We start from the raw sequence: 12,188 nt of genomic DNA on the forward strand, positions 1-12,188 counted from the left end.
TCTTTGCATAATAAAGAGTCAGCCAGTGGTGTAATCGACTGCAGATGGTAGACTGTCATTGGTCCAGTACTTGGTAGAGCAAAACAGTAGATGGATTCTGGGGTATCTTTAGCTGACAGAGGAGAAGCTGGCCCTCGGTGGACTAAACTGACTTGGTAAACACTTGAGAGTAACGATGACAGTCAAACATTTCACAGCTGTGTCCTGTCATGGCCCAGTATGCACTGGTGTTGTTTTGAACAGTATTCATAGACAACTGCTCCTTGGACCAGTTCTGCAATGCAGCATCCTGCTCTCTTTTCTCCTGGCCTCTCTCCCTTAGTGCCTCATCTCCCTCTCTCCTAAGGTCAGCTACTTCTATGGCAATTTCAGCCTGCCAGCTTTCAGTAAATAAAGCTTCACCATGTGTATCATCTATGGGAAAATTAGTGTTTGAAAGTTGTGTGGGAAACGCTTTTGTAGGTGTCCTTGTCCTCCTTCTCTTCACCAGCCAGACCGCATTAACACCAAGATCTCTTTTTCCTGGCATTTTCATAACACTTTTACCACTATGGATTGCCACCATTGAGGAAAAATAATGGGTCATAATGGCTACTGTCATTCACATGGAAACCAAGCACACTGAAAAAGATAACCCATTGGATGAACACAAATACATTTTGGGCAGGATTTCCATCCATTTAATTTATGTAGCCCCAACTCGAACGAAGTACCTCCTTGTAATATGATTTAATTGAGTTGGTCGAACTCATCTTTATCAAATACAGCCAAAATAAAATAAGTACATGAACTGGCCTAAACTGATTTAAATTTGTTCAACTCAAACTAATATAGTTGGTCTAAAATAAAATTCTTTCATTACTTCATTTGATCCCCATTTCAGACACACATAACACAAAATCTGGTTCATGTGTTTTTATTTAAAATGAATAAAAACAATAAAAACTCATCCATATACATATGTGTGTGTGTGTGTGTGTGTGTGTGTGTGTGTGTGTATATATGTATATATATATGTATGTATATATATATATATATATATATATAAAAACATCAATATGGAACTCATCAACATATTGATGACAGTGATATACAAACTCAACAACATCACTACTTGTGTCAAAACACACAGAAAAACTGCCCTAGAACCCAGATATATGTTTCAGGCAGAAAAGCTTAGGCAAGTTTTGACCAGTTTGGACCAACCATGAACATTTTTTACCTTTTAAAAGCACTATGTAGTGCCTAAAAATTGGCATGAAATATACATATACCACATTTAACACACATCAACAGTACAAAACATGGAAATTCTTCCACCAATCTCAAACTTAACTGTTCAAAATGCACTTTGACCTTGACTGAGAGCTTAAGTTTTTCAGCTTCTCTTCAGTTTTTTGTCTATGATGAACACAGTGTATGACAGATCACATTTAGAAAAGAAAAGAAATTGCTTCAACCAAAGTAACTAGTACTAGTAGAACAATAATACAAGTACAATATTTGCAAAGGCTAAGGCATGGTATAACCAGCTCAGATTAAACATGAAAACTTTGGTTTTACTGTCAACTGTAATATGTAATGCCTACAAACAGATATGAAATATACATATAGATGTACAACACACATTGTAGAAGTACAAAACAGAACCTGAAAAAAATCCAGTCCAGTCACAGCCTATCTATAGTAACACACTTCAAGATGCACTACACAAGTAATTTTTAGAACAAGAAAACCATCCACGCTGACTGTCACTGACTGTGTGGACAGTGTTTGCCCCTCATGAAAACAGCTTGATTTTCAGCTTCTGTATTTTAGCATTCAGCTTGTGTCCATCCAAGTTCATAATGATCTTCTGGAAAAACTCAAAGGTGTACTTGAGGTTTTCGGGAAAGGCTAGATCAAGGGCATAAATGAGCCCAAACAGCATGATGAACCCCACGATGACACTACCATCATTGTTGAGGACTTTAATGCCCTCAATCACAACTCCCACGTCCTCTGGCTCCTCATGTCCATCTCTTTGGATTGTGTAAATCCCCATGACTGTGGTGGCGATGTCCCTCTCTGCATCCTCAGCTGCAGAGGACTGAACAACAACACAGAAAACAAATTTAAGTAAAACACTAAACAACAGAAAATCATATAGAAAATGTAAATGCACAGTTACAACATACAGCAGTTTAGAGCAACAGTTCATCAGTTGTCGTGGTCAAAAAACAGGTGCCCATTCTAAGATGGCTGTAGTCTTCAACATTTGACCTAAGATATCTGGCCATGGTTCGTGAGGGTGGTGTGTCAGGGTCTCACAGAATCTTCTGATGCACACATCAGTGTTGTTTCCTGAAGTCTGTGGCTGCTTCATAGTATTTCTCATAAATGAGGCATGGAATTAGATTAGTCTCAATATTATAGAGTAACTAACCCCTGCGGTCAAAGCCTAACTTCATCTGCTGCATCATTTTGAAAAATACTTAAAAAGTGGGCAGACACAGAAAAAGGAGAGAGGAGGAGCTGAGACAGGACGAAGCATAGATGTGTGACAAAGGACTTGACATGACAGATGAGAGAGAAATGGACGGCGACACAGACTCTCAGGTCACCTATTCCACAGACCGCTCCTCAGAGGTGGAGGTTTTTTCACCTCCAGAATCTGAGGCAACATGGATGACAGTGGACTGAGCCTGATCATCTTCAGCTCCATCAATGCCTGAAACTGGAGCTGTCAGAGCCGAGGCTACAGCAGTGCAAGAGAGCTGAGTGGCAACATAATGTTAGCAGCTTTATGGCCAACATTTTTCAGTTGTAAAGCTATGCAATTGCAGTGATCCCTTTTGAATCTACCGCAGAAAACATTCGGGAAAACTCAAGAGTGAGAAACTAAATCCATCCCCAGATATAAAGGTAGGCGTGCCTGCGTGTACGGTGTGTGTATCTTTGTATGATCATTTACAGTGTATACAGTGACTACTACATATCACTAGGTTGCAGTAATGTCCTAACGAGTAAAATGGAGGTGCCAGAAGTCAGGAAATACAGGAAAAATAGAAAAAAGATGAGTTACAGTCTTTTTTATGTTGCATGTTTACATTATTGATAAGTATGGGTTCCAATTATACTACATGAGAAAGAATTGTAATAAACTTACCAAATATTCCTTGAAAAACACATCTGGGTCTTCACTGACATACACAACAAGGCTTCTCAGGATGCACTCCCTCCTTATGTTGATGTCATCGCACTAAAACATGGGTGACAAAGACATCTGGTTGTGATGGTGGTGCAGGGATTAGAGCAGTCTGAAGATCAGTGGGTTTTTGGGCTGTCATGTGTGAAAAAAATAATTATATACTGTAATCAAATTGTAAAAGAAAGCAGACATTAAATTGTGAAAATTATAGCCGGGTTAGATTAGGGTTAATGTACTGTAAATGTTGGTTTTAAATGTACAGCCACACACATGGAACTGTTTCATTATGCCTGAGATGTCCATTTAGGTGTTGAAAAATTATCTTTCTGTTGCTAGTTCTCTGCAAGAAGACACATGGCACTGGAATGTAGATGCTTCTAATGGATTTGCAGTTGTCTGTTTAGCAGAACTTTTGTATGTGTGATTTAATAGCTTACTCCATGTGTTAAACGTTCAAGGGCAATCTGTGTACGGACATGGAAAGCGATTACTGCCCCTAAAATGCCCATGTGTCTGCCTGAATTGCTGCAGCAACAAATACCTGCTAGCTCGTTCAAGACTGCATTCTTTGCACTTCCACATTCATTAACCTGAAAAGGAGAGTAAAGACAATTAGCACAATTAAAACTGAACATGTGACAATGACACAGATCATGTGTCAGCATTAAGTAGGTAGTCTATTACTCACAATCACTGTGAGGTTGCCTCCAGTACCTTGGTACCATTGATGAAACTGCAAAAGATGAGACAAATATATTCAGTGCAAGTGATGGGATACTCATAATTTCACCAAGTAGACAGCATTTCATGAGAGCACTTGCAAAGTTTAATATCACACTCCCACATAAAATGTAAAAAACAAACAACAACAAAAAATCTTCTTGAAATTCTGGAAACTCCTATTCTGTACTGAGAAGTCCATTGGTTTCATGTGTTACTCCCTAGAGGTTCATAGTTTCATTTGGTGACATTGTGTATCAGGCAGCCATTGGCTTTCATGGGTTACATACAGAATCTAGCTTGCTCTGTGTCCCTTTGAATCTCAGATTTTAGAGAAGGATATCCTTTCCTTCAGTAGAGGAAAGTCAAAACACCTTTATAGTGACAAACTTTGTACAGCTACAAGTGAGTATATTCAAGGGCAGACATTTTAGGAAGTGAAACTCTAATTTTTGAGTGGAGGGGGACATTTGGAAAGGACAATGAAAAAATGTACAGCTACAATGATGCTGCAGATTTCATCATATCATGAGAGCATATCAAATACTCCCTATTTGCTCTACAGCAGCCGCTGTTTGCTCAATTAAAAGACAGAGCCTGCATAAGATGTTTATAAAATTATTGTAATTTCATCTGAAATTAATCTAATGAAATGTGTCTCCTCTGATGCTAATGTATCTTTCTTCATCTGTCCATCAATCAGACTGAATCTTCCATCATCTTTCAAACAAACAGAAGCACATGGCTAATTAATATGCAGAATCGTGTGTTCTAAACTGTCAGACCTGTTCAGATATTTAATGCAGCATCCCATGCAGCACTAACTGTTCATTAAACTTGCCACTGGTGTTATCATCACCCAGTAAGTCTGCACCGAGTAATTGGTCTTTTATAAACCACAGGCCTCTAATGTCTAACAGTGTCAACGCAACTGAATCCCTGTCTCTGAGTTACCGTGTGTGGGGGAGGGGAGAGGAGGGTCTGCTAAAACAGACTCATTAGTTGTAAGACCTCTTTATTCATGTTCATGAACATTTTTCCAGTAAAAGTTGTGTGGTTGTAACACTAGTAAGAGTAACCACAGACACTTAGTCAAACTTCACTCTCCCTCCTGTATCTTAGCTAGCTAGCCCACAATGTCTGACTGATGGTAAAATTCGTCTCACTTCATGGTCTTTTCACAGCAAGCTTTTTAAAATATAACAAAATCAAGTGCTCACCAAGGAGTGGAATTACAGCAGCTTTCCGTGTCTCTGTAAAGTATAATCCTGCAGCAGTGTCACCAGAATTTGTAGGTGAAGAAGTAAGCAGAGACCGGGAAGAACAGAGGCTGAGAGCGCGTTGCCCTGCACATGCACGCATGTTGAGAGGTGTTCTGCACCTGCCCACAAAATGGAACTCATGCATTTTCTGGGTCTGGTGGGATACTACAAGAGCTTCTGTAGAAACTTTTCTGGAGTTGTCCTGTCACTTACTGACTTGTTAAGGGAGAAAAAAACCCAAAAACCTGTTGCGTGGTCCTCTGCTTGCCAACAGGCTTTTGATAGGGTAAAGGCTCTGTTGGGTAGTGCCCCAGTTTCGGCAGCCTCATGGTTCGACCGTCTGTTTACACTTCAGGTGGATGCTAGTCACGTGGGGGTGGGGGCTGTCCTGTTGCAAACTGATGACCTGGGTTTTGATAAACCAATGAGCTTCTACTTGAAGAAATTTAATTCATATCAGCTGAATTATTCTACATAGAAAAGAAGCACTGGCGTTGATTTGGGTGCTAAAATATTTTGATGTGCACGTGGGTTCTGGTGTTGTGCCTGTGGTGGTCTACAGCAAACACAATCCCTTGACTTTTCTGGAGTCAGTCCCGAAACCAGAGACTGATAAGTTGGTCACTGCTGTTACAGTCCTACTGGCTAGATATTCGGCATGTTAAGGGTTCGGACAATGTGGAGGCGGATGCATTGTCCAGAGCACCTTATCAATAACAGTAGCCTATGTTAAGACATGATGCATTTGTTTATGTTATGGTTTAATTTGTCCTGTAGTTGTCTATGTCCTCCTCATGGGGAGCCACTGCAGGATCAAGACCAGTCTCCTTAGTGCAGGTAGAGAGGGAGAGGGTAGAGCTGAGGCATTTAGTAGGCCCAGAGTCAGGTGTGTCCCCCTTTTGTCACACGGAGGCATGATTCATGAGGACCTCGGAGACACCAGTGGTTGATTAATGATGTAAGCCCTGTTTACTTAAAATTGAGAGTTCAATATTCACATCAGGACAGTTTTGATTTGAGGTCTGATATTGTAGGCTTTATCGCCATATCTCATTTGTAAACTCGTTTAGGCAATCTTTTTTAAGTTGAGATTGGTTCATTTGATTTAAAATAAACTATTATCGCAAACATCAATTTGAATGCATTGCGATAATTAAAGTAGTTAAAATCAGTTAAAATGTATTAATTTGTGTTAAAATGAGAGGATATAAATTACACAAAAGTATAGTTTAAAGCTGTTTAGAGGTTATTGACTTTACAAAACTACCAAGAGACATGCCACCACAAGAGTTGCAAAGAAAGAGTCGGAGAACTGCTGTGTTGTATGTGGTGATGACAGGCATCATAACAAAATATTCTTCTGCAAAAAGTTCAAAATGCTGAATCTGCATGAGAAGACTGCTGTGTTAAAAAGGCTCAAAGCTTGCAGAAAATGTCTTGGATGTCATGATGAAGATGATTACTGTAGAGACACTTACCTTTGTAGAAACAGACACTGCAAAAGAGACGGTCCTCCAAATCACCTCTATTTCCTCTGCCCTGTGTTAAATACTCGGAGAAACAAGCAGGAAAGCAGACTGACCAGTGAACAGCAAGAGTTTCTGTCTGAACTTTCTCCTTTGATGGCAGAAAAGTGCAGAAGAGCCTTCACCAATAATAATGCATCAGCCAGCACCAGTAAAATTGAATCTGAGCTATTAAAGAGGAATGGACTCAGTGGATTCCCTGTGATCATGATGCTGATGGAAGTGACTGCAAATGCTGGCCGGAAAATTGGAACCCTAACAGACCTTGCATCGGACACCAACTACATCACCCATAAAGCAGCTGACCAGCTAAGGTTGCAGAGTGAAAAAGTGACCTTGGTAGTGCACGGTGTGGGTAGGATGGTCATGAAGGTAAATACAAGAAGGCATGTCCTCAGAGTTAGAGTAAGTACTCCCAATGGATGCGAGAAAGCTCATGAACTTGTCTGCTATGGCTTGGAAGAGATTGCCAATGTGCACAGAGGCGTTGAGGCTGAGCAGTTACAAAAGCTCTTCCCAGAGGTAAAGCCAGAAGAAATCAGGAGGCCAACAAACATTGAGCTTCTCATCAGCCATAGAGAAGGAAGACTTGCTCCTCAAAGGGTCAAAGTTGTCAGGGATGTTGTCCTATGGGAGAGTCCCTTGGGAAAGACGGTTGGTGGAGCTCACCCTGATCGATTTGAGAACATAGAACACTGCTTATACATCGAAGACCCACTTCGCTCGCTCCATAAGGACTGCTGCTGTAAAATATGAGGAGCTCCGACAAATTCCAGCACCAGAGAGAGCACTGCAAGAGACCCTGCACCTGACCAATGCCCCTAAATTCACAGCCAGTGCAACCCGCGACTTTCTTGATTGGTGGAGGTGGGACAGCATCGGGGCAGCATGTCAGCCTCGGTGTGCAGGATGCCGATGTGGAAAATGTTAACCTGTAGGGAAGGAGATGACTTTAGCAGAGGAGAGAGAGCTTGAAATCATCAAACAAGGTTTGACATACACCACCGAGGATGGTCATGCAGCTTCTCCCCATTGGGATGCAAAATACCCCTGGGCGGAAGATCCTGTCTCCCTTCCTGATAACAAAGCTGCTGTTAGTGGCAGGTCGCATATGCCTCCCAAATCAATGACATGATTGAAAGAGGTGCTGCTATTAAGCTCACTGATGATATGAAGAGAACCTGGAAGGGACCTGTGTGGTAGGTGAGCCATTTAATTGCCCCAAACCCTCATTCAGTCACAACTACTGTGCGGCTAGTGTGGAATAGTAGTCAGAGGTTCGGTTGACTGAGCATGAATGATCTACTCCTGAAGGGACCAGATGTTCTCAACCCGATTAGAGCTGTTCTACTAAAATTCAGGAGTGGTGTCTATGCAGCCCTTGGTGACATAAAAAAAATGTATAACTCAGCATGGCTGGAAGAACGTGAAATGCACCTGCACCGATTCTTGTGGAGGGACAGCGAACATGAAGAAATAAGGGAGTATGCCATTACCAGAGTCAATATTGGGGACAGACCAGCTGGGTGCATTGCTCAGTTAGCAATGAGAGAGACTGCGAGACTACCCCATTTTGCTCACCTGCAAGAGGAACGCAGAGTTATTGAAGAGGATAGTTATGTCAATGACATTTTGACCTCCCATAACAGCCTGGAGGAACTGGACAAAACTCAGCTTGCTTTATGGCTCCTTTTATTGGTGACAACTTGGTCGGACCAACAGTATCAGTTTCAGCAGCCGCAGCAGGTTGATAACCTCAAATAAACATAAGGAAAAATCAGACCCTCATTAAACAGATTTAAATCAGTTTCTCCATTGAAGCCTCTTTTAAATAACCGTAAATGAAGGGATGAACCAAGTAAATGTTTTTATAGATTATTATTAATCTTAATGATTAAAATCGTTTAAATCATTTTAGTTTTGTAAAGTCAATAACCTCTAAACAGCTTTAAACTATACTTTTGTGTAATTTATATCCTCTCATTTTAACACAAACTAATACATTTGAACTGATTTTAACTACTTTAATGATCGAAAGGCATTAAAATTAATGTTTGCGATAATAGTTTATTTTAAATCAAATTAACCAATCTCAACTTAAATAAGATTGCCTATATGAGTTTACAAATGAGATATGGAGATAAAGCCTACAATATCAGACCTCAAATCAAAACTGTCCTGATGTGAATATTTATCTCTAAATTTTAAGTAAACAGGGCTTAAATCATTAATCAACACAAATTTTACCCTCTAAGTTACTAAATTAAGCTTCTTCCTCTTTCTAAATTAGTCAAAATCAAAGTTCCCTCACCACTGGTGTCTCCGAGTTATGTTGATGACATTTTGACCTACCATAACAGCCTGGAGGAACTGGACAAAATTACAAAAGGGGTGAGGGAAATCCTGGCAGCTGGAGGCTTCTCCCTCAAACCATGGGTTCTGTCAAGGCAAAGTGGCAGGCGAGAGACTGCAGTAAAAGCCCTGCAAGGAGAAGAGCCTGAAAACAGAACAATAATTCTCCCAAACCAGATGAGAGATGATGATAGCAAAGCCCTAGGTGTTGGATACCTGGTGGAAGAAGACATGCTCTATGTGCTTACTTCAATCAACTTCTCCAAAATGAGAAAAAAAATTAGGCTTGGGAAAGACCTCCTCAAGGAGGAAGTGAGGCCTGAAACACCTAACTCACTTACCAGACGTGGGCTCCGCAGCCAAGTAGCTGGACTTCATGACCCAATGGGATTTGCAGCACCTGTGAAGCAAAGGGGGGCCATCCTGGTGAGAAAAGCCTTCCAAGAAGGAGGAGGTGGAAAACAGACCAAAGAAACATGGGATAGTCCACTATCAGATAACCTCAGAGGAGAAGCCATCCAACTCTTTGAGGACAATGTTGAACTAAGGCAGATCAAGTTCTGCAGGAGTCTTGCACCAGGCGACTGGAAAGAAAAACCATGGGGCATCACTTTTTCTGATGGTAGTGACAAAAGCTATGGTGCTGTCTTGTACCTAAGGTGGGAAACAGCGCAAGGTATCAATGTAAGATTTGTGGAATCAAAAGCCAAGTTAACACCTCTTGACCAGAAAGGTGAAGCTGTCAAAGCCGAAATGTGTGGAGCTGTCTATGCAAGCAGATAAAGGAAATATTTTGAGAGACATAGGAAAATTGAAATTGGGAGGTGGATCCATCTTTTGGACAGTCAAACTGTCCGGGGAGCCATCCAAAGAGACAGCTATGGGTACCAGACATTCTTCGCAAACCGTGTTGGTGAAATCCAGAAGAATGGACAGTAGAAGACTGGTTCTGGGTCCCCAGAGAAAACAATGTGGCAAACATCTTAACACGAGGGGGCAAACTTGAAGACCTGAAGGAGGATGCTGTATGGCAAAATGGACCGGGATTCCTGAGACGGTCTGTGGAAAACTGGCCTGTGAAATCAGCTGGTGAAGTTGTTGCCCAAACCAGAGAAAGTGTGAACAGACTTCAGAGAAAAGCCTTTACATCTGCAGTGACAAGGAGCCAAGTGAGAGAAACCAAGGTCAAGTTGGAGTCCAAAGCAAGCCCTGTTGCAATTGAAGAAAGAGCCCCTGCTGGCCAGGCTGTGAAGACCCTTGTGGAAGTAGAGAGGTTTAGCAGTCTGCCAAAATTGGTTGACACAATTGCCTGGGTCTGGCGAGCAGCTAAAGAGTGGCTAAAATTGAGGCACAAAGTCAGCAGGCAAATGGGACATGACATAGCTGTACTAACTGTAAGGGAAAGGAAAGAAGCACTCAGAGACCTCTTCTTATCTGTGCAACAGGATAGAACTTCCCAAACACAGCTATTGACAGACTGGCAGTGTACCGAGATGTCAATTCTGGACTCCTAGTCTGTGGAGGAAGGACCCAAGTGTTCAAAGAGGACGGAAAAGTCGTTCCAGTCTTGCCATATGTCATATATAACATGGGTCTCCATGTTGGTTGTGAGAGAAGCTCACAAGGTAAACCATGAAAGAGAAGATGAAAAAGAAAGATGTCACCCTTTTGTCACACGGAGGCATGATTCATGAGGACCTCGGAGACACCAGTGGTGAGGGAACTTTGATTTTGACTAATTTAGAAAGAGGAAGAAGCTTAATTTAGTAACTTAGAGGGTAAAATTTGTGTTGATTAATGATGTAAGCCCTGTTTACTTAAAATTTAGAGATAAATATTCACATCAGGACAGTTTTGATATGAGGTCTGATATTGTAGGCTTTATCTCCATATCTCATTTGTAAACTCATATAGGCAATCTTATTTAAGTTGAGATTGGTTAATTTGATTTAAAATAAACTATTATCACAAACATCAATTTGAATGCATTTCGATAATTAAAGTAGTTAAAATCAGTTAAAATGTATTAGTTTGTATTAAAATGAGAGGATATAAATTACACAAAAGTATAGTTTAAAGCTGTTTAGAGGTTATTGACTTTACAAAACTAAAATGATTTAAACGATTTTAATCATTAAGATTAATAATAATCTATAAAACATTTACTTGGTTCATCCCTTCATTTACGGTTATTTAAAAGAGGCTTCAATGGAGAAACTGATTTAAATCTGTTTAATGAGGGTCTGATTTTTCCTTATGTTTATTTGAGGTTATCAACCTGCTGCGGCTGCTGAAACTGATACTGTTGGTCCGACCAAGTTGTCACCAATAAAAGGAGCCATTAAGCAAGCTGAGTTGTGTCCAGCGTTCTCTGTGTCCCCGAGCGGGTAGGGGTGGGCAACGATTCCGTGACAAGCGGAAATTAACTCGACAGCCTATATGTAACAGAATGCATGATGTCTGCTTCTCTGCATCCTTGTACCTCGCCTTTTCCTTCTTAATTTGCTACCCACTGGTTCCAGGTTCCTGAGGGGAAGAGGTATTGTGGCAAGGTTGAAAGGCAGAGGTGGATGGCAAGCATCATGGCAGTTTTTTCCTCTTTTTTTAAATTGGGGATGTTTTTTATGATTAAAATAATTTAAGCTTCAGAAAAACCACATTGACACAAGCTATCAGAAAGCAGGAGTCCCTGGTTTCTCTGGGTGTTCGGAGCATGCAGCTATAATCTGGGACCAGATCCGAAGTGAGAAGAGGGAGAGGAAGGACCTCCATGTTGTATGGCTGGATTTGGAGAATGCATATTGGTCTGTCCCACATCAGCTGATAAGCTTTGCCCTGGACTTCTTCTCTGTACATGGATGGGTCAAGAACATCATAGAGAGCTACTACCCGGATTTGAAGATTTGCCACACACTGCAGAGGTTTACAACTTACTGGCAGCACCTGGGCAGGGGGATAGCAATGGGTTGTTCCATCTCACCCATCCTCTTCACAGCTGCCTTTGAGGTCATTTTGATTGGAGCAAGCACAATGGTCAGGGGAGTGCGCAATAGTGCAGGCCAACGGCTACCACCCCTTCACTGCTTCATTGATGATGTAAGAAGCCTACTGCAGACAGAGGAATGTTCATCGAGACTC

The 12,188-nt window shown here is 41.2% G+C and overlaps 1 protein-coding gene across 1 annotated transcript in view; it reads right to left on the reverse strand.

Moving 5' to 3' along the window:
- Positions 1-1,780: 1,780 nt before the first annotated feature.
- Positions 1,781-12,188, reverse strand: part of LOC147268817 (uncharacterized) — a 178,360-nt gene continuing 167,952 nt past the window's right edge. The window contains exons 3-4 of the mRNA XM_086192331.1: positions 3,149-3,241; positions 1,781-2,089 (exon numbers count right to left, since the gene is read on the reverse strand). Of these exons, the coding sequence (XP_086048457.1) occupies positions 1,781-2,089; positions 3,149-3,241 (402 nt within the window). The remainder of the gene's footprint in view (positions 2,090-3,148; positions 3,242-12,188) is intronic.

Source organism: Aulostomus chinensis, chromosome 2 (genome assembly GCF_037954235.1).
Source record: "Aulostomus chinensis isolate RoL2024-O1b breed Wild chromosome 2, RoL_Achi_v1.0, whole genome shotgun sequence".
In the NCBI taxonomy this organism is placed as follows: Eukaryota; Metazoa; Chordata; class Actinopteri; order Syngnathiformes; family Aulostomidae; genus Aulostomus; species Aulostomus chinensis.